The sequence below is a fragment of the Oryctolagus cuniculus genome, chromosome 19 (assembly GCF_051225735.1).
Source record: "Oryctolagus cuniculus isolate XC-2025 breed Fujian yellow rabbit chromosome 19, ASM5122573v1, whole genome shotgun sequence".
Classification (NCBI taxonomy): domain Eukaryota; kingdom Metazoa; phylum Chordata; class Mammalia; order Lagomorpha; family Leporidae; genus Oryctolagus; species Oryctolagus cuniculus.
In genome coordinates, this window is record NC_142885.1 from 109,476 (window position 1) to 131,835 (window position 22,360).

The 22,360-nt window shown below is 40.9% G+C and overlaps 1 protein-coding gene across 2 annotated transcripts in view; it reads left to right on the plus strand.

Moving 5' to 3' along the window:
- The window catches only part of LOC100342684 (uncharacterized), a 55,878-nt gene extending 39,839 nt beyond the window's left edge, over nucleotides 1-16,039 (plus strand). Inside the window, exons 2-4 of one of the 2 annotated variants that reach the window (XM_089320879.1) lie at nucleotides 7,084-7,210; nucleotides 7,455-7,547; nucleotides 10,970-16,039. In XM_089320879.1, coding sequence (XP_089177005.1) covers nucleotides 7,087-7,210; nucleotides 7,455-7,547; nucleotides 10,970-14,118 — 3,366 coding nt within the window. In that variant the 5' untranslated portion in view covers nucleotides 7,084-7,086 and the 3' untranslated portion in view covers nucleotides 14,119-16,039. The remainder of the gene's footprint in view (nucleotides 1-7,083; nucleotides 7,211-7,454; nucleotides 7,548-10,969) is intronic. The other variant, XM_089320878.1, reaches the window with a different exon arrangement.
- The last annotated feature ends 6,321 nt before the right edge of the window (nucleotides 16,040-22,360 follow it).

A 22,360-nucleotide genomic window follows, 5' to 3' on the forward strand; every position in this document is an offset into this window, starting at 1 on the left:
CCAGATAGCTCTGTTTGATTCTTCAGGGTTAAGGGTGACACACCCAGGTTAGACATATTAAATTTTTTCTCTCTCTCTCTGTTTTTTTTTTTTTTATTAAGAAGGGAAGTAATTCCACACAGCTGAGTGGAATTGAAGGCAGTCAATGTCTGAGCTCTGGCCCCTGTGGGTATAATATTTGTCTGCTCTGTCCCAAGGACCACACAAAGGATCTGTGCAGTCCTCAGTGTAAGCTCAGATTCCCCTGCAGTCTTCCACCAGGTTGCCAAGGTTACCAAGTTTGTGGCATCTCCCAAGAGTACTCACATCTCAGGCACTCCATGAGTTCTCTCACACACCCTCAGTTTTTTTTTTTTCCACAGTCACAGTTCATAAGCTCCCACACATCACTAGGTCCTAACCTCCTTTTATTTCTCCCACCAGAGTCAGGTTTTTCTGCTTGGCTGAGGGCGGACACAGCCCTGAGGTGGCACAGCTTTTACTTATGTCCAAAATGGTGCCTGCTCTTTGTCTTGCTCACCTTTGTAAGGTGAGTGGAGAGAGAGAATCATGTCCATACTGGTCCCTTTTATTTTTATTTTTATTTTATTTTATTTCTCTCTTTTAGTTAGCCTGGTGGACTTTCCCCCACAGGGCTTCAAGCCTCATTCCCTCTAGGCTCTTCCTGTGACTTCCCTGCCAGTGTCTTGGGCTACTGAGGTTTTGCCTCACCTCCCTTTCCAGCGCTGGTGTGTAGACTCGGCAGCTGGAGTCCCAAGCCATGGGCACCTGTGCCCTCCACGTAGGTCCACCATGTCCCACTAGTTCTGGAAGAGTTTCTTCTGAAGTTTTTTTCCCCTAACTCTTCCCTGAAACTACAGTATCTCCACTTTTATTAAACTATCTTTTCCTGGACTATCAGTGTGCTCCCTCCCTATTCCACCATCTTGGAGGACTCCTGCCCCCTGTATTCTAATAGTCCTTCCTGGTAGCTCAAGGAAGTTTTGCCAGGACCTCTGTAAAAAAGATGAAATAAATTGTATTTCAGGAGAAAAGTGCTTTGTGTAGTGTCACATGATTTGTAAATACCCAGCACCTTAACTTCTGCCTAATGTTCTCTATCTTGCCACACTTAATTAAAAAACATTTATTTTTCAGATCCATTTCAGAAATTGTCACCAGTTCAAATAGTACTGCTTTAGAAAACTTTCATGAGCATGTCTTCCCTTTTGCAACTAATGCTATGTTTGGAGTGTATGACTTCAAAAAGCATATCATGAGGCTGGTGCTGTGGCATAGCGGGTTAATGCCCTGGCCTGAAGTGCCCATATCTCATATTGGCATCGGTTCAAGACTCGGTTGCTCCACTTCTGATCCAGCTCTCTGCTATGGCCTGGGAAAGCAGTAGAAGATGGCTCAAGTCCTTGGGTCCCTGCAAACATGTGGGAGACCTGGAAGAAGCTCCTGGGTCCTGGCTTTGGATGGTGCAGCTCTGGCCATTGCAGCCATTTGCAGAGTGAGCCATCAGATGGAAGATATCTCTCTCTCTCTCTCTCTCTCTCTGCGTAAATTTGACTTTCACATAAATAAATACATCTTTAAAAAAAAAAACAAAAAGCTTATCATAAAAATTTTCCCCCTTTCAGTAATTTCTTCTTGAACAATATGCAGTATACATGCATCTACAGAAAATTACTGTGAACCTTTATCCTGCCTTCTGAGATAGTAAAATTATATTAAATTAGATTTCATATGATAATAAGCTTCTTAAAATATAAACCAAAAGAACACAATGACCATATATAAGCTGAAATGTGAAGAGCAACCTTATAGTCTCCAGATAATTTATTTTTATGAATCCCAGGACTTTTTTTTTGTTGTTGTATCAACAGCTTTTCTAAGGTCTAATTGATAGGCAAAGATTGTGTTTATAGGAGCTTTTATTCAAGTTTTTTAAAAAAAATTATTTGAAAGTATTGTATATAGAGGAGAGACCCAGAGAGATCTTCCTTCTGCTTGCTCACATCACAAATGCCCGCATTGAGCAGGGCCAGGAAAGAATGAGGCCAGGAACCAAGATCTTCATCTGGATCTCCCACATTGGTAGCATTTGCCCAAGTATTTGGGTCATCTTCCACTGCTTTTCTCAGGCCATCAGCAGGAAGCTAGATCAAAAGCAGAACAGCCAGAACATGAACCAGTGCTCATACGGGGTGCTTGTATTGCAGACAGCATGTTTACTTGCTATGTGACAATGCTGGCCCTGTTTTATGGGAACTTCCAAATGAAATTTTGAAGTTGTATGCATTGTAGTTTGCATGTAATTCAACTTTCGGCCATACTTACTGATATATATCAGCATTTGATGCAGGACAAATCAGAAAACACAATGGCTTAACAAATAGCCATTTGATTTGCAGTTCTGACTGTGTTATGGGCTGTACTCAGCTGGGCAGTTCCTATGATCAGTCCAGGAGCAGAAATGAGAGTTTAGCCATTTGGGGAACTGATTGAGGCTTCACTTAAGTGTCTGGGGTTTGTGGTGAAACTTAGCTACATATTATCTCTGTTTTTCTTTTTTTGATAGAGTTAGTGAGAGAGAGAGAGACAGAGAGAAATGTCTTCCTTCCATTGGTTCACCCCCCCAATGGTCAGCATGCTGTGCTGATCCAAAGCTAGGAGACAGGCACTTCCTCCTGGTCTCCCATGTGGGTGCAGGGCCCAAGAACTTGGGCCATCCTCCACTGCCTTCCCAGGCCACAGCCAAGAGCTGGACTGGAATAGGAGCAACTGGGTCAGAACCGGCACCCCAACTGGGACTGTCACCTGGAATACCAGTGCCACAGGTGGAGGATTAGCCTAGTGAGCCATGGCACCAGCCTACATACTATCTCTTCAACAGGCAGGCCCCAGGGTTGTTCAGAAGATAACTGTCAGAAAAAGAAAATCTGAGAAGGCAAATACTTCACAAATTGTCTATTTCTGGGGCTGGTTCTATGACACAGCAGGTAAAGACACCGCCTGCAGTGCCAGCATCTCATATGGGTGTCAGTTCATGACTCGGCTGCTCCACCCCTGATCCAGCTCTTTGCTACAGCCTGGGAAAACAGTAGAAGATGGCCCAAGTCCTTTGGCCCCTGCTCCCTTGTGGGAGACCTGAAAGAAGCTCCTGGTTCATATCTTTGGATCTACACAGCTCCAGCCATTGCAGCTATCTGGGGAGTGAACCTGCAGTTTGAAGACCTCTCTTTCTCTCTCTCTCTCTCTCTCTCTCTCTTTTCTCTGCCTCTCCTTCTCTCTTTGTGCAACTCTTTCATATAAATAAATATTTTTAACAAATTGTCTATTTCTATCACATTTACTGGTATCTCATGGGGTAAATCAAGTGAAATGGTGAAATTCAGGGTCTTTTTTAAAAAGATTTATTTATTTATTTGAAAGAGTTACACACAGAGAGAGGAAGAGGCAGAGAGAGATACAGAGCTCTTCCATCTGCTGGTTCACTCCCCAGTTGGCTGCAATGGCCAGAGTTGTGCCAATCTGAAGCCAGGATCCAGGAGCTTCTTCTGGGTCTTCCACATGGGTACAGGGGCCCAAGGACTTGGGCCATCTTCTACTGCTTTCCCAGGCCATAGCAGAAAGCTGGATCAGAAGTGGGGCAGCTGGGAATCAAACCAGTGCCTATATGGGATGCCAGTCTGCAGGTGGCAGTTTTACCCGCTAGGCCACAGTGCCAGCCCCAATCCAGGGTTTTGTGAAGGGATGAATACAGGGAAAGGTGCTACTTGGAATCATTACTGGTAAAGTGCACTGCATTAAATATACATTATGTGTATTTGTTAACTTTCTTTAGTATAAACTTTAATAACAACATAATGTTTATCTCTGATAACCTTATTCATTTGAACACTCAACTTTTCTTTTTACTTTCACATTATTATTTTACAAAATTTGTAGATAATGCTTTCGTTAAACCAATGATAACTTCTGTTTAATCTCTGCCACTTAATATAGGTGGGTGCATTTTCCTATGTATTTCTATTTTTACAGGTTTATTCCTCCACAGTGAAGCTGATGTTTTCTTGGTTAATGTATTTATTATTCTTTATTCATTCTATTATATCCTTTTTTCCCACTGTTCAGTGCAGAAGGAAACCAGAGTTTTTTTTTTTTTTTTTTAAGATTTCATTTATTTATTGAAAGAGTTGCAGAGAGAGAAAGTCTTCTATCTGCTGGCTCACCCTCCAAATTACTGCAAAGGCCAGAGCTCAGCCGATCCAAAGCCAAGACCCAAGAGCTTCTGGGTCTCCCATGCAGGTGCAGTGGCCCAGGGACTTGGACCATGTTCCACTGCTTTCTCAGGACATAGCAGAAAGCTAGATTGTATGTTGAGCAGCAGGACTCAAACCAGAACCCATATGGAATGCTGGCACTGAAGGCAGCAGCTTTACCCATTATGCCACAGTGTTGGCCTCCTGAGTTTTCTTTGAACTCCTGCCATTCACCTTCTCTCCCAGGTATGATTCTGGGTCCTCCACATGTTTCTAAGAGGAAAGAAAATTAATATATCACCTGTAAGTGTTTTTTTTTAATTATTCCCCAGCTTGTCAGTACTCATTTTAGGTGTTTAATGCTAGTTTATTTATTTATTTTTTTTTAGATTTTTTATTTATTTGAACGTCAGAGTTACAGAGAGGCAGAAGGGGAGAGGGAGAGAGGGTCTTCCATCTGCTGGTTCACTCCCCAGTTTTCCACAATGGCCGGAGTTGCCCTGGTCCAAAGCTAGAAGTGAAGAGCTTCTTCTGGGTCTCCCACATGGGTTCAGGGGCCCAAGGACTTAGGCCATCTTCTACTGAATTCCCAGGCCATAGCAGAGAGCTGGATTGGAAGTGAAGCCACTGGGACTTGAACTGGCACCAATATGGGATGCCAGCACTGAAGGCAGTGGCTTTTCCTGCTAGCCACAGTGCCAGTCCCAGTATACTAGTTAATTAAAATGGAAAATATGGGGCTGGCTCTGTGGCTCAGTGGGTTAATGCCCTGGTCTAAAGCATCGACTTCCCATATAGGCACCGGTTTGAGACCTGGCTGCTCCACTTCTGTTCCAGCTCTCTACTATGGCCTGGGAAAGCAGTGGAAGATGGCCCAGGTCCTTGGGCCCCTGAACCCATGTGGGAGACCCAGAAGAAGCTCCTGGTTCCTGGCTTCAGATTGGAGCAGTTCCAGACATTGCAGCCAATTGGGGACTGAACCAGCAGATGGAAGACCTCTCTCTCTGCCTCTCCTCTCTCTGTGTAACTCTGACTTTAAAATAAATAAATAAATCTTTAAAAAATTTTAAAGTAGAAAAATAAACATAAACTTTGTTATCACAGAATATACATAAATGAATTATGAATTTGGCATGATTATGAAACATTACTGTCATCTATAATAATGCAGTTTGGTCTCTTGTCTTTCTGTTGCTATAGCAAAATATGTATTTGTTACATGAATTGAGTTGAAACTAAGCACAATATGCTACATTTTTGGGGTCATGTCTGAAACATTCTACACATAGATGATGTACTGAACAGTGTTTTAGTGCTACCTATGAAGTAAACACTTAGCATTCTGCAAGAGGAAGAGTTACCTAGTGCTAGAACACAAATCAGTTAAGTTTGTTTTCAAATTGTTAGAGTAATGGAGTTCTTAATACCTTTGAAAAGCTGAATTGGATTCTGGAATAGGATAAGGAATGTGTGGAGAAAAGAATCTACTGGAGGCTCATTTATTTTTTTTAAGATTATTTATTTGAAAGGTGGACTTGCAGAGATTGGGAGAGACAGGGAGACAAAAGGATATATCTTCTATCTAGTGTTCATTCCCCAAATGCCCACAATGGCTGGGACTGGGCCAGGCCAAAGCCAGGAGCCTGGGACTCCATGGGTCTCCCACATTGGTGGAAGGGTCCAAATACTCAGGCCATTTTCACTGCTCTTTCAATCAGATTAGCAGGGAACTAGATTGGAAGTGGAGCAGCAAGGAGTCAAGTCCTCTGTTTACATGGGATGCCAGCATTGATGGTGGAGGCTTAGCCTGCTGGATCACAATTCTGGTGACTATTGCAAGTTCTGAAACAAATCTCTAAGCATTTTTCTCAGTGAGTCACAAATGCAGATTGTACTGCAGACATTTCCAGGTTCTCTTTTTGGGCAAATAATTCCATTGCTTTCATTTAATTATGTATAATGTTATTTCAAATGTTTATCATTTGAATGTTTTGGGCAAGTATTTCCATTGCTTTCACTTTAATTAGGTATAATGTTATTTCAATTGTTTATCAGTAGAATAATCATAGACAAGGGCAAAAACTAATTTGTATTCTTTGTCTTACCTGTATTTTCTCTCTTACTTAAAAATATTTATTAGCTTGATAGAGAAAAAAGTTGATGGACTGAGAGATAGAGAGCTTTGACACATTAATTCACTTCCTAGATAACCATACCAAACAGGTGGGGCAGGACTGAAGCCAGGATTGAGGAATGGAATCTAGGCCTCCTTCATTGGTGACATCACCATTGCTTCCCCAGGTTTGCATTATCTGTGAGCTAGAAACTACAGCTGGCATTGGAAGTCATGGACACTCTGAGGTGGCATCATAAACAACACTAAGCTAAATGTCTGCCCTGTCTTTTAATATATTTTTTCTCTGACATATTGGAAATGATATGCATGGTGTTTTCCTGGAAATTGTTTTCTGTTCATTCCCATCATAGTTTCACTGATGGTTTCTTGCCTTTTTTTCCTCAATGCTTCTACATACTTCTCCTTAACATTGCCCAGTCAAGAGTCAGTATTGCCCCTCTTCTAGCCTGCTGTGCAATTCCCCTTGAATGATGTGGCATTTGTGATTTGAACCTCCTGTTTCCCTCTAGGTTGGGCATTTCTCACAGCCTGTAGATCATGGGTTTGACTCTGTTGAATGCTCTGTGTGGCTTTCTAAACACTCAACAAGTCTAAAGTGAAACCATATCCTTCCTTTTTTCCTTCATATCCATACACAACTGTCAGTGTTTATTTTGTGATAGAGTTAACATGTTGACTGGAAGTGTATTATTATAGGTGATGACAGCATTTGAAGACCTGGCTGTGTACTTTACGTGGGAGGAATGGCAGAACATGAACAATGCTCAGAAGATCCTGTACAGAGATGTGATGCTGGAGACCTACAGCAGCCTGTTCTCCTTGGGTGAGTGACACCCATCACACGCCCAGTGATAACATTTTCTTGCTATTTGACGAATAAGGGAGCACTTTATAATGTTTAATATTGGGCAGGATTAGAATTTGAGTCCATGAATAATCTGAATATCTACCATCTAACAAAAGATTCAAATTGGAACATTTGTTGCATAGCTCCTGAACCAAGCTGTAGTCCTTTAAATAACCCAAGATAGTGAGTTTACAAAGTCTTACTTTGTTTCCATTAATAGGGCACTGCATTACCAAACCTGACTTGATCTTCAAGTTGGAGCGAGGAGAAGAGCCATGGATGGTGGATGAATGCTTGAATCAGAGCCTTTCAGGTCAGTCTGCACATAAGAGACAGGGAGGCCAAGGCAGAGTGTGTAGATGTTGACTGGTGTTCTTTCCATGAATTTTTCTCAAGCCTTACTCCTGATGACAGCTGGTTTTGTGCCTCAGACACAGGCATTTAGAGATACCAGTATCTTTCTAACTTTTGTTCTTAGTGAAGATGTCCTTTGATTAAAAAAAAAAAAAAATCCAGTCATTTTCTGATGTTACTAAGGCTTTTATCTAGGTTTGATACATTCCCCCGATTCTAACTTGTCCTTCTCTACACTTTCATACCTTTTCCTTCATGCACTTATTAGTTCCTTCAGTACTTGTTAATTAGGCAACATACAGAAACTTATTTTATTTTAACATTAATTTTTTTTTGACAGGCAGAGTGGACAGTGAGAGAGAGAGAGACAGAGAGAAAGGTCTTCCTTTTGCTGTTGGTTCACCCTCCAATGGCCACCATGGCCGGTGTGCTGTGGCTGGCACACCATGCTGATCCAAAGCCAGGAGCCAGGTGCTTCTCCTGGTCTCCCATGTGGGTGCAGGGCCCAAGGACCTGGGCCATCCTCCACTGCACTCCTGGGCCACAGCAGAGAGCTGGCCTGGAAGAGGGGTAACCGGGACAAAATCTGACACCCCGACCAGGACTAGAACCTGGTGTGCCAGTGCCACAGGCAGAGGATTAGCCTATTGAGCTGCCATGCCAGCCTGTTTCTGTTTTTTTTTTTTTAAAGATTTATTTATTTATTTATTTGAAAGTCAGAGAGAGAGAAGAAGGAGAAGCAGAGAGAGAAAGAGAGGTCTTCCATCCACTGGTTCACTTCCCAATTGGCTGTCGTGGCTGGAGCTGTACTGATCTGAAGCTAGGAGCCAGGAGCTTCTCCCAGGTTTCCCATATGGGTACAGGGGTCCAAGGACTTGGGCCATCTTCTACTGCTTTCCCAGGCCATAGCAGAGTGCTGGATCAGAAGTGGAGCAGCTAGGACTTGAACTGGTGGCCATAAGTGATGTTGGCACTGCAGGTGGTGGCTTTACCTGCTATGCCACAACGCTGGCCCTCAGAAATTTATTTCTAACACATTGCTCAGATTGAGTTCCCACTCATGATTTTGCCCAGGCATAGAACTTACTCAGGACTGAATCAATAAATGTGAACTCTCTCTTTCTTAGTCTCTTTCTTTTTTTTCCTCTGTGCTTCTAAAATAAATAGAAAATTATAGTCTGTTGGAAACATTTGAGGAGTGAGCCTGCAGTTGGCAAACCTCTGTTTCAGTCTGTCTTTACCTCTCATTCTGTCTCTCTGACTCTCAAGTAAGTAAATAAGTAAATGCTAAAAGATGGTCATGTGGCTGGTGCTGTGGCACAGTGAATTAACACCCTAGCCTGAAGCACCAGCATCCCATAAGGACACCAGTTCAGGACCCAGTTGCTCCACTTCCGATCCAGCTCTCAGCTATGGCCTGGGAAAGCAGTAAAAGTCCTTGGACCCCTGCACCCAAGGGAGACCCAGAAGCAGCTCCTGGCTCCTGGCTTCAGATCAGCACAGTTCTGGCCATTGTGGCCAATTGGGGAGTGAACCATTGGATCAAGACCTTACTCTCTTTGCCTCTCCCCTCTCTCTGTGTAACTCTGACTTTCAAATAAATAAATAAATCTTTAAAAATAAAAGATGGTCATGAGTAAGCCTCTGTGCTGTGACATCAGAAATTATGAAGCTAGGAATGACACTGTGGTGCAGTGTGTTAAAGCTCCAGCCTGCAACACTAGCATTGCATATGGGTGCCAGTTCAAGTCCCAGCTGGTCCCCTTCTAATCCAGCTCTCTGCTAATGCACCTGCAGAAGGAGCAGAGGTTGGCCCAAGTCTTTGGACCCCTGTACCCATGTGGGAGATAAGAAAGACACTCCTGGCTCCTAACTTCATTTTGGCCCAGCACTGGTTGTTGTGCCCATATGGGTGGTGAACCAGCAGATGGAAGACTTCTCTCTGTCTCTCTCTCTATAATTCTAGCTTTCAAATAAATAAAGTAAATCTTTGAAAAAAAGAAATCATAAACTAAGCATGAGCTTACATAAAACATGAAAATAAGTGATCCTAGACTCACCAAGAAAGTAATGAGATTTTGAGACCCAAGGTCAAGTAGCCTCATGGGGTTATGTTGAGTGGCTCAGATTTCTTTAAGGGTGGAGTTTGAAGTATGATTTCTCTCCTATTTTTCAGTATCATTGAAAAATAAACAAACAAAAAGATAAGGAAAGCATAGGAAATGAAGCTTTCAGTGAAAATAGGAGGCAACTGATCAAAAGTCTCCAGAAATTCAAATTATCACACAGGAATGTTTCTAGAAAGAATTTAGAGGAGGTAACCAGCACTGATGATTTCAGAATGAGTTAGAAAACACTTTTCAAAGAAGATGAGTACATCCTGGTTTGCAGGAATAAATTCTTCAAACTAATTGGGAGCGTTTAACTAAAGTGGTATATTGGGAATTTTCTGTACCTGTTGTACTTCTGAGAAGCTGAAGGTGTTGGGTGTCCTTAGGAATTTGGGGAAGCTGTCATAGAGTAGAGACAAAGTAGTTTTTCATTTGAAAAATCCCACAAATGATATTTACCTAGGAAGACTGAGCATGAGACACTCATAGATTTAAATCCTACTCCTTAAATGTTGTCCTGCTTAAAGTACAGGCACATTCCACTCTTCTCCACCTGCAAGTAAATGATCAGTAAAACTTTTTCATGTTTATGGTTGAGATATCAGAGAAGCAAAAAGCACACAATTTTTATAAAAATAAACTGGAGAAAAAGCACAGGGAAAAAAATGGTTGCTAGGTAGTGGGTGAATATTTTTATTAAATATTTGCCCATTCTTTAAAATATTTTATAGTTATTTCATCTTTGTGAAAGGCAGAGTGATAGTGAGAGAAGAGAGAGAGAGAAAGAAGTCCTCTATTAGCTCACTTCCCAGATGCCTGCAACACTTAAGTCTAACTAGTCTGAAGCCAAAACTCTAGAATCCCTCTAGTCTTCCCTAGTTTCTCACAGGTTCCCAGGCACATGAACCATTATCTGGTTCCTTCCAGTTTACATAGGCAGAGAGCTGTACTGAAAGCAGAGTAGCCAGGGCTCAAACTGACACTGTTTTGAGATGCAGGCATCCCACACATCATAGCACAAAAGTCATTCTACCATCCTTGACAAATTCCCATAGTAAAAAGGGTCATGTTTGAACATTGGGAAACCTTATGGTATATTAATGTATTAAGGAGAAAAACCATATAATGGTCACAAATAAGTACCTCATACTGATTTTGTGAACATCTTATGCCACTTGGATAACAAGTAACTTCATTCCCTTTACATGAGTATGCCAGGAGAAACAGTTACATGTGATTCAGTGACATGATTGCTTTTTTCTCATTTCAGTGGTCATGAAAAGGGATGACCTGATTAGGATCAACCAGGAAAGTCAGGACAAAAATCTGAATCAGGATTTTATGAAAAATAACAAGACATCAGCTCTCAAGAGAATTGAATTAAGAAAAACACTTAGTTTAAATTCAAGCCATGTTCCAACACTGATTATTCAAAAGGGAATCTATTCAGGATTGAAGCCTGAGGAATGGAATAAATGTCACACTGTGTATCCCCCCAGTGGGCCTGGTCAACTACAGGCTGGAGAGAAATTTGATAACACTAAGATACCTGGAAAATCTCTCCAGTTCTGTGAGCCTCTTAGTCAGCTTGACAATATTCACATGATGAAGCAGACATTTGGACCCACTGGACAAGCAAAAGTCTTCACAAGAAAGATGTTCTATAAATCTGAGAGGGTTCATATGGCAGAAAACTGTAATAAGTCAACTGTCACTTTTGGAAAAGCAACGCAAATAGATAAAGCTATCCATGAAAATTCTAGCCTCAATATGCATCAACAAACTCACACAAGAAAGAAATTTTATAAGTACATTATGTATGTTGAACCTCTCATTCACCAGTCACATCTTGCAATAAACCAGAGACTAAATACAAGGGAAAAATTTTACACATGTAAACCTTGTGGAAAATCACTCAGTTTTAATTCACCTTCTGAAAGTAATGACTGTGGAAAAGCCTTTGGACAAAAGTCAGTCCTCAGGAAACAACAGAAAGTTCACAGAGGGGAGAAACCTCATGAATGTAGTGACTGTGGAAAAGCCTTTACACAAAAGTCATACCTCATAAACCATCAGCGAATTCACACAGGAGAGAAACTTCATAAATGCCTTCACTGTGGAAAAGGCTTTTTGTGGAAGTCAGACCTCATAGTACACCAGAGAATTCACACAGGGGAGAAACCTCATAAATGTAATGACTGTGGAAAAGCCTTTGGACAAAAGTCAGACCTCATCATACACCAACGAATTCACACAGGGGAGAAACCTCATACATGTAATGACTGTGGAAAAGCCTTTGGACGAAAGTCAGACCTCATCATACACCAGCAAATTCACACAGGGGAGAAACCTCATAAATGTAATGACTGTGGAAGAGCCTTTGGAAAAAAGTCAAACCTCCTCATACATCAGCAAATTCACACAGGGGAGAAACCTCATACATGTAATGACTGTGGAAAAGCCTTTGGACGAAAGTCAGTCCTCATCATACACCAGCAAATTCACACAGGGGAGAAACCTCATAAATGTAATGACTGTGGAAAAGCCTTTGGACACAAGTCAGGCCTCAGGAAACATGAACGAATTCACACCGGAGAGAAACCTCATAAATGTAATGACTGTGGAAAAGCCTTTGGACAAAAGTCACACCTCATCATCCACCAGCAAATTCACACAGGGGAGAAACCTCATAGATGTAATGACTGTGGAAAAGCCTTTGGAACAAAGTCAAACCTCATCATACACCAACGAATTCACACAGGGGAGAAACCTCATACATGTAATGACTGTGGAAAAGCCTTTGGACGAAAGTCAGACCTCATCATACACCAGCAAATTCACACAGGGGAGAAACCTCATAAATGTAATGACTGTGGAAAAGCCTTTGGACAAAAGTCAGGCCTCCTCATACATCAGCGAATTCACACAGGGGAGAAACCTCATAAATGTAATGACTGTGGAAGAGCCTTTGGAAAAAAGTCAAACCTCCTCATACATCAGCAAATTCACACAGGGCAGAAACCTCATACATGTAATGACTGTGGAAAAGCCTTTGGACACAAGTCAGGCCTCAGGAAACATCAGCGAATTCACACAGGAGAGAAACCTCATAAATGTAATGACTGTGGAAAAGCCTTTGGACAAAATTCACACCTCATCATACACCAACGAATTCACACAGGGGAGAAACCTCATACATGTAATGACTGTGGAAAAGCCTTTGGACGAAAGTCAATCCTCATCATACACCAACGAATTCACACAGGGGAGAAACCTCATAAATGTAATGACTGTGGAAAAGCCTTTGGACACAAGTCAGGCCTCAGGAAACATCAGCGAATTCACACCGGAGAGAAACCTCATAGATGTAATGACTGTGGAAAAGCCTTTGGAACAAAGTCAAACCTCGTAATACACCACCGAATTCACACAGGGGAGAAACCTCATACATGTAATGACTGTGGAAAAGCCTTTGGACGAAAGTCAGACCTCATCATCCACCAGGAAATTCACACAGGGGAGAAACCTCATACATGTAATGACTGTGGAAAAGCCTTTGGACAAAAGTCAGCCCTCCTCATACATCAGCGAATTCACACAGGGGAGAAACCTCATAAATGTAATGACTGTGGAAGAGCCTTTGGAAAAAAGTCAAACCTCCTCATACATCAGAGAATTCACACAGGGCAGAAACCTCATACATGTAATGACTGTGGAAAAGCCTTTGGACGAAAGTCAATCCTCATCATACACCAGCAAATTCACACAGGGGAGAAACCTCATAAATGTAATGACTGTGGAAAAGCCTTTGGACACAAGTCAGGCCTCAGGAAACATCAGCGAATTCACACCGGAGAGAAACCTCATAGATGTAATGACTGTGGAAAAGCCTTTGGACAAAAGTCACACCTCATCATCCACCAGCAAATTCACACAGGGGAGAAACCTCATAGATGTAATGACTGTGGAAAAGCCTTTGGACACAAGTCAGGCCTCAGGAAACATCAGCGAATTCACACAGGGGAGAAACCTCATAAATGTAATGACTGTGGAAGAGCCTTTGGAAAAAAGTCAGCCCTCCTCATACATCAGCGAATTCACACAGGGGAGAAACCTCATACATGTAATGACTGTGGAAAAGCCTTTGGACAAAAGACAAACCTCATATCACAGCAGAGAATTCACACAGGGTATAAAACTCATGATTGTAATAACTGTGGAGAGCAATTAGCTGTAAGTCAACCTTCATCATGCATCAGAGAATTCACACAGGGCAGAAACCTCATAAATGTAATGACTGTGGAAAAGCCTTTGGACGAAAGTCAGACCTCATCATACACCAGCAAATTCACACAGGGCAGAAACCTCATAAATGTAATGACTGTGGAAAAGCCTTTGGACACAACTCAGGCCTCATGATACATCAGCGAATTCACACAGGGGAGAAACCTTATGAATGTAATGACTGTGGAAAAGCCTTTGGACAAAAGACAAACCTCATATCACAGCAGAGAATTCACACAGGGTATAAAACTCATGATTGTAATAACTGTGGAGAGCAATTAGCCGTAAGTCAACCTTCATCATGCATCAGAGAATTCACACAGGGCAGAAACCTTATGAATGTAATGACTGGAAAAGCCTTTGGACAAAAGTCACACCTCATAATGCACCAGAGAATGCACACAGTATTGAAACTTCATGAGTGTAATGACTGGAAAAACTTAAGTTCCAACTCCAAATGCATCAGAGGATTCACACAGGGAAATAACCTTATAAATGTAATGACTGCAGAAAAGCCTTTTTCTATAAGTTATACTCATATCAAAACAATTCACACAGGGCAGAAACCTTGTGAATCTAATAAGTGTGGAAAAGCCTTTATAAATCATATGTTATAAATCATAGTTCATATCACACCAGAGAATTCACACTGGGGAGAAACTTTATGAATGCAATGACTGTAGAAAAGCCCTTGGCAATAAGTCACATCTCAGAATGCATCAGAAAATGCACAGGAAGAGAAACCTTTTGGACATAATGACTTGGAAAGCTTTTTCCCATAATTCAGCCCTCATTGCACATCATCTAATTCATATGGGGGAAAACACTTTGGATATAATGCATATGGAAAAGCCTTTATCCATAAGTAACACCTCATAAAACATCAGAATTCACATGGAGGAGAAACCTTATGAATGGAATGAATGTTGGAAAACTCTGCCAAAATCACACAATATAACATCAGAGAGTTTATTACATGGTGGAAATCTTGTAATAAATGTGGGAAAGCCTTTTGTCAGAAGGAATACCTCATAACATGTAGATCAAACAAGGGAGAGAACCTAAGAATATAATGAATGTGAAGGACTTTTTGCAAAATCAACATAACCATGTGACAGAGCCTTTTGCTGGAAATTACATCCTATACAATAGGCACTCCCATAAGGAAGAAAGGTTGAGACCAGCGCTGTGGCACAGTAGGTTAAAGCCCTGGCCTGAAATGCTGGCATACCATGTGGGCACTGGTTTTAGTCCCAGTTGCTCCTCTTCTGATCCAGCTCTCTGCTATGGCCTGGGAAAGCAGTAGAAGATGGCCCTGCACCCACATGGGAGACCCAGAAGAAGCTCCTGACTCCTGGCTTTGGATCCCTTCAGCTCCAGCCATTGCATCCATCTGGGGAGTGAACTAGCAGATGGAAGACCTCTTTCTGCTTCTCTGTCTCTAACTCTGTCTTTCAAATAAATAACGTAAATTGTTAAAAAAAATTAAGAAGTTCAGAAATATTATTAGTGTGACAAAAAGCCATTTGTCAGAAATGGCATTATACATCAGAAAATTCACACAAGGGGTTTCTTAGGAGTGTAATGAATGTGGAAGTATATTTTCATAGAATTCTGCCTTGCATAAATATGCAACTCAAAAAAGGTGATATCCTTCAAGTGCAATAGACCTCAAAAAACCATAGCCAGAAATTAAACATCAGGCCGGCGCCGTGGAGCAATAGGTTAATCCTCCACCTGCTATACTGGCATCCCATATGGGTGCAAGTTCTAGTCCCAGCTGCCCCTCTTCAATCCAGCTCTCTACTGTGGCCTGGGAAAGTAGTAGAAGACAGCCCAATTGCTTGGGCCTCTGCACCCACACGGAAGATCAGGAAGAAGCACCTGGCTCCTGGCTTCAGATAAGTGCAGCTCTGGCCACTGTGGCCATTTGAGGAGTGAACCAACAGAAGGAAGACTTTTATCTCTGTCTCTCTCACTGTCTGTAACTCTACCTGTCAAATAAATAAAAATCTTAAAAAAAAAGAACGCAAATTCGTGAAGCATTCCATATTTTTTTCTTTTTTCTTTTCGTTTTTTTTTTTTTTTTTTTGACAAGCAGAGTGGACAGTGAGAGAGAGAGACAGAGAGAAAGGTCTTCCTTTTGCCGTTGGTTCACCCTCCAATGGCTGCCGCAGCTTGCGCGCTGCGGCCGGCGCACCGCGCTGATCCGATGGCAGGAGCCAGGAGTCAGGTGCTTTTCCCGGTCTCCTATGGGGTGCAGGGCCCAAGCACCCGGGCCATCCTCCACTGCACTCCCTGGCCACAGCAGAGAGCTGGCCTGGAAGAGGGGCAACCGGGACAGAATCCGGCGCCCCAACCGGGACTAGAACCCGGTGTGCTGGCGCCGCTAGGCAGAGGATTAGCCCAGTGAGCCGCGGCACCGGCCTTCTCACTGGGATTAAACATGAAAATAGGTCTGATCTGATTTCATCATCATTTAAAAAAAATCATCTATTATTTTTCACTTTATGTTTCTGTGTGGGAGCAAACTGTTGAAATCCTTACTTAATGTATACTAAGCTGATCTTCTGTATATTAAGATAATCAAAAATGAATCTTGATGTGAATGGAAGGGGAGAGGGAGTGGGAAAGGGGAGGGTTGTGGGTGGGAGGGACGGTATGGGGGGGAAGCCATTGTAATCCATAAGTCGTACTTTGGAAATTTATATTCATTAAATAAAAGTTTAAAAAAAATAATAAAATAAAATAAAAATTCTTTATAGAAAATTAAAAAAAAAGAAATTAAACATCAACTAACACCAGAGAATTCATACAGTAAAATGTCAATTTAATGAATGTGAAAAAAATTTTCTGCCATTAATCAATTCACATGAAGAGACTCTGAAATGAGAAAACATACATGCATAGAAAAGTCATGTACCATAAGTCACCTCTCAATGGTTACCTGACAACTCACAGAAAGAAAAAATCCTATTGTGGGGAGCAACTCGGACTAGACTAAGTTACTGGAATTAAGACTTATTCTATGCATCTGCTCTCCCACAATATGGCGCTGGGAGAGGAGTAAACAACTTTTACACAGCTGCCTCCAGTTCGACCAATAACCTGCAGGAGCTGATCCTGCTCCTGCTTGGAGGAGAGCAGCGTACTTGGCGTGTGGGTAGCAGAGTTGGGATTGGTGGAAGAGGACTATAAAGGAGGAGAGAGACAACATGCACTGGGAACATCCAGATAACATCTGAGCAGCCCCCGAGAGAGCTGGTCGGCGGTGTGCCACTCCCCTGCAGAAGTGGGGAAAGTGGCAGGGGGAACCGCCCCTCCACGGAGGTGGAGGGGTCGGCAGTCCACCCTGGAAGGACCAGCAGCAAACCCGGGAAGGGCCGAGCAGACAAAAGAACAGCGCAGGGTCCTGTGTCGTTCCTCCGTGAATGGGGGAGCGACATCCTATGACTGTATTATAATGTGAAATACCTTTATTATTAGGCAAACTTCCACAAAACATAGCAAGATTACAGAGAGAAGTCCCTGAAATATAATTTGTTTGGAAGAATTCTTTGGTGGAATCACACCTTAGTGAGTATTGGGCAGTTTTCATGATGAATTGTGATAGAGAGTGGTTAACCGTTCTTCAGAAATTTTTCTCTTATTCAACCTGAACTTTTGGTTTCTCATTATTGTGAGTGTGATCAGGTATATGAACTGAACTGTGCTCTCTTGTGTAAATTTTGTTAATAAATATTTAAAAGTTGAGTAACAGTTATTTCTACAGTTATTTGGAATACCATCTTCATCAATTACAAAGTTATTTGTTTTATAGCTGCTTTTTTGGCCACCCAGGATTCTTTCCCCACATTATTGTAGTGCAAACCAGTGATGTGACCATAGGCATATCAAGTGACACATGTTCCAGCCATAATAGTGTACCCTGGCTCTGGATAATAAGTGTTGTGTGCAACACAAGGGAATGAGTGTGTGGTGACCTATATACCCATGAGAAATTTCAACTTTATCTGTGTGCACATCTGGATTAGACTCCACTACCCAAGGTCTATTTGAATATGCAAGTAGATGTTACCACACACATTACCCTCATTCTTTTAAGGGACAACCTCAATCCCTATAAGTTGCAACACTCATCTGAATTTTCCTGTATTACTGAGTGCATAATGCCTTTTTCATTCATGATGCCCCTTTTCTATGCTTTTTCATCCTATTCCTAACTGCCTTGAGACAAGAACATGGAATGAAGTCTATCCATGTGGTACCCATTGCAATAGAGAAGCAGGAGCATAAATGTAGTATTAAAAAAAAGATTTATTTATTTGAAAGTCAGAGTTACACAGAAAGAGCAGAAGCAGAGAGAGAGAATTTTCCATCCAATGCTTCACTCCCCAGTTGGCCACAATGGCCAGAACTGTGCTGATCCAAAACCAGGAGCTTCCTCCAGATCTCCCATGTAGGTGCAGGGACCCAAGCACTTGGGCCTTCCACTATTTCTCAGGCCATAGCAGAGAGCTAGATTGGAAGTGGAGCAGCCAGGTCTCAAACCAGCACCCATATGGGATGCCAGCACTTCAGGTCAGGGCATTAACCTGCTGTGACACAGTGCTGGCCCCTGTAGTACACTTTTGTATTAATTTAACTTATAATTTTTTATAACCTTTTTTTTTGTTTCATTATTCCCTGCTCCTGCAGGTGGCTTTCATTTTTATTGAAAATGTGTATTTTTATTCCTTCCAATTTACAAAGTCCTTTCTGGATTGATATAAATCTGATTTACACTCAGTTAGTTCCTCAGGATACCCTCAGGAGGAACACTTTTCCTAGGTTGCTTGGCTATCCCATGATAACAGGGCTACAAATGCTATGATGCATCTAGCTTCAGTAGCTCTTTTATTTCCCATCTAGATAATAGCTGTGCAACTAATCCATTCCACCTCCATTACTACCCATAAGAAATAGCTCTTCATCCCTGTTTAAGTCCCCACAGCTTCTTGCAAGTGTTCATCAAATTAAATCTTATTATAAACAGATTTAATAGAAAATGAATGATGTAGCTGCTGGTAGTTTCAGTGAGGTTGAATGATTTGCTGGACTGCTGTTTTCTCTGGGTTATCTTTCATATTACTTAGAACTAATTTTTCACAATATTACTTGCCTGAGCACTTTTTCCTAGGCTCCCAGCTAAACAGGTGTTTGAAGACTAGATTTACTGTTAATTCTCACTAAGGACAGAGGTCCCACATTGAGAGCACAGATCCTTATGTGGTCCTTGGGACAGAGTGAATATTATACCCACTTGATTTAGTACTCAGGCAATGGTCTCCATTGAAGAGAAGAACTCAGTTGAATAGAATATAACTCCCTTCTGATTCAAAAAAGATTTACCATGCCAAACCTGGGTGTCACCTTAGGCATACCCTTTCCCCTTGAAAACTGAACAGAGCTCTCTGGCCACACCCACTACAAGCCTCTAGAGATTCAGTAAAAGCAGAAAGTCCATTTATCTACAGTCATAATACAATGATAAAAACTGCCAGAAAAAAAAAAAAAGACGAGTATTTCCACGAATGCCAAATGCAAGAAGCAAGAATAAGGAAAACATCATCATGCTCCCAAAAGAACATGGCATTTCAATACTAGGTCATGAAGATGATGAGAGAAGAAATGCAAGAAATAGAACTCAAAAATTTGGTCATAAGATTACATAGAAGTAATCAAAAGCAAATGCACAAACTACTGAAATCCATGAAGGACATGAAAGAAAATCTCTCCCATGAAGTAAAAATTATCAGGAGGAATCAAGATGAAATGAAGAATTCAACAGAACATGAAACTGAGATATTAAAAGAAATCAAAATGAAATGAAGAATTCAATACAACAAATAAATGCAGTGGAGAGCCTTAAAAATAGAATCAGTGAGGCAGAAGAGAGAATACCAGACTTAGTAGACAGTACAGGAAAGTATACAGTCAAACCAAACACAAGAACAGGAGATTAGAAATCTAAAAAAGACTGTTGGGATCTACAGGATACTATAAAAAAAAAATAAGACCAACATTCTGGTTCTAGGAGTTCCTGCAGGCATGGTGAGAGAGAAAGGATTAGAAGGCATTTTTAGTGAAATACTAGCAGAAAACTTTCCGGGTTTGGAAAAAGAAGGAGACATCCAAGTACAGGAAGCAAACAGAACTTTGAATAGACATGATCAGAAAACCTCCTTGCCATAACACATTGTAATCAAACTGCCACAGTGAAACAAAAAGAGAAGATTCTAAAACGTGTAAGAGAGAAACATCAGATTACTCTCAGAGGATCTCCAATTAGACTCACAGCAGACTTCTCATCAGAAACCCTGCAGGCTAAGAGAAAATGGCAAAATCTAGCCCAAGTCCTAAGAGAATAAAGCTGTCATCCCAGATTATTATACCCTGCAAAACTCTCATTTGTGAATGAAAGTGAAATAAAGACCTTTCATAACAAACAGAAATTGAAAGAATTTGCCACCACTTGTCCAGACCAGCAAGATTTCTTCTTTTTATTCCACTGTGGTGGATTTTATTTTTGTACTATGACTCTAGATAAGTGGACTTTCTGCTTTCACTGAATCTCTGGAGGCTTGTAGTGGGTGTGGCCAGAGAACTCTTCAGTCTCCAGGGTTAAGGGTATACCTCAGGTGGGCATGTTAAGTCTTATTTCTCCTTTTTTTTAATCAGAAGGGAAGTATATTATGCTCAGAACTAGAAAGTGAGGTGAGACAAGATCACAGTAGCCTGAGCCACCAGCAAAAATGTGGAGAGACACCAGCTAATCAATCAGGCTATTTGGGTTATATTACAGGTATTGTTAAAATGTGAAGTCATGCTAAATTTTAAGTTTTGATAATATAAAATGCCACTGATACAAATGTCTGAAAGTTAAAAAGTCCAATGATCTTGTGTTACTAGACACGATGGTTATCTTAATGAGAAAGGCCCAGAGGCCTAAAAGAATTAAATGTTTTGTAAAATCCTAGAGGTGCTTTTGAAAATACTGTGTAAAGTAAGCAAATGTCTCTTGTTGGTTAATGAGTTTATCATGTTAAACATAGCTATTTAAAATCTTTTCTCATCCACAGTTTTGTATATCAGATTTGCTGCTCTAAACTAAAACATTGTTGGTTCTGTGTTTAGCTGCCCTCCTATAGGTTCTGATGGATTTTTCCCAGCCACCTCTATTGAATTCAGTAATTTTGAATTGTTCTGTAAACAGATGAAGTGAATAATGCACTACAGGTTCCAACTGGAAGAAAGTATGGTTAATCAAGTTGACAAAGAACAGAAAGTAATTTTAATTGGTTGGTAATAAAAAAATCAGCTAAATATTTTAGGAAACTATTACTAAAACTTCTTTATTGTTCTACCTTGTATGTTGTGTTATGTGTGTGTTCATATTGTATGTCTACATGGGAAAATTTATTTTGAGCTCTGTCTTAATTGGTTTATAAAGGAAAGATTGCTCATAAATTTAACAGCTAAAATTAATTGAAGATACATTTGATTCATGTGACCTAATTGTCAGATGTTTTAAATTTGTTGATAGAAACTAAAAAATGTTTTATGTTTCTGTTTGCTGTTTAAACAAGCCACTTCATATTAGATATTTAACATATATTTAAATACATGTATTAAAATTTATAGAAGGCATTGGACCTACAGTAATTATTTTATAAGCTATTATTTAATGGTCAAAACCACTTGCTAAGATTCAATTTGACATTGTCAGTGAGCATTCTGGCAAGCCTGACTTGCTCCCACATTTCTCTAGATGGGACACTGACTCTGTCCTGAGGGATTCCTCAAGATGTAGTTTGATTTTTAGATCTTATGAAAGGAGTGACTAACATATTCTGTGTAACAACATAGCCAAAATGAGAGCTTAAATCATAATTTCACAGCTGGATTTACTTCACCATGGGATCCCAAATCCCCTTGGGCTAGATGGTGAAAGTGACATCTTAAGTTTTAACATATTTATATATATATATATGATTAAGTTTAAAAGTGACTATTTGCATTAAGTTTTAGATTGGTCATATAGGAGGCATTGATTGTTAAAGTGATCATATCAATAGAAATAACAGAATTAAAGAGGAGTAAATGCTTCAACATGGGAAGCAGTCCATACAGCAGACTCATAATGGCAATTGCTCTAAGTAACACTCAGTGACCTCAGAGTCATCCCTAAAGGATTCTGGTCTGGCTAAAAAGCCCACAAGAGCATTTTAGGTGTGGAAAGTCAGGATACTTATGCAAAATGGTGTGCCTACATGGAGAATCTCCCTGGGTGAGACTCCTATGGAAAGAAGTGGTCATCAAAGAAGGATGTACTCTC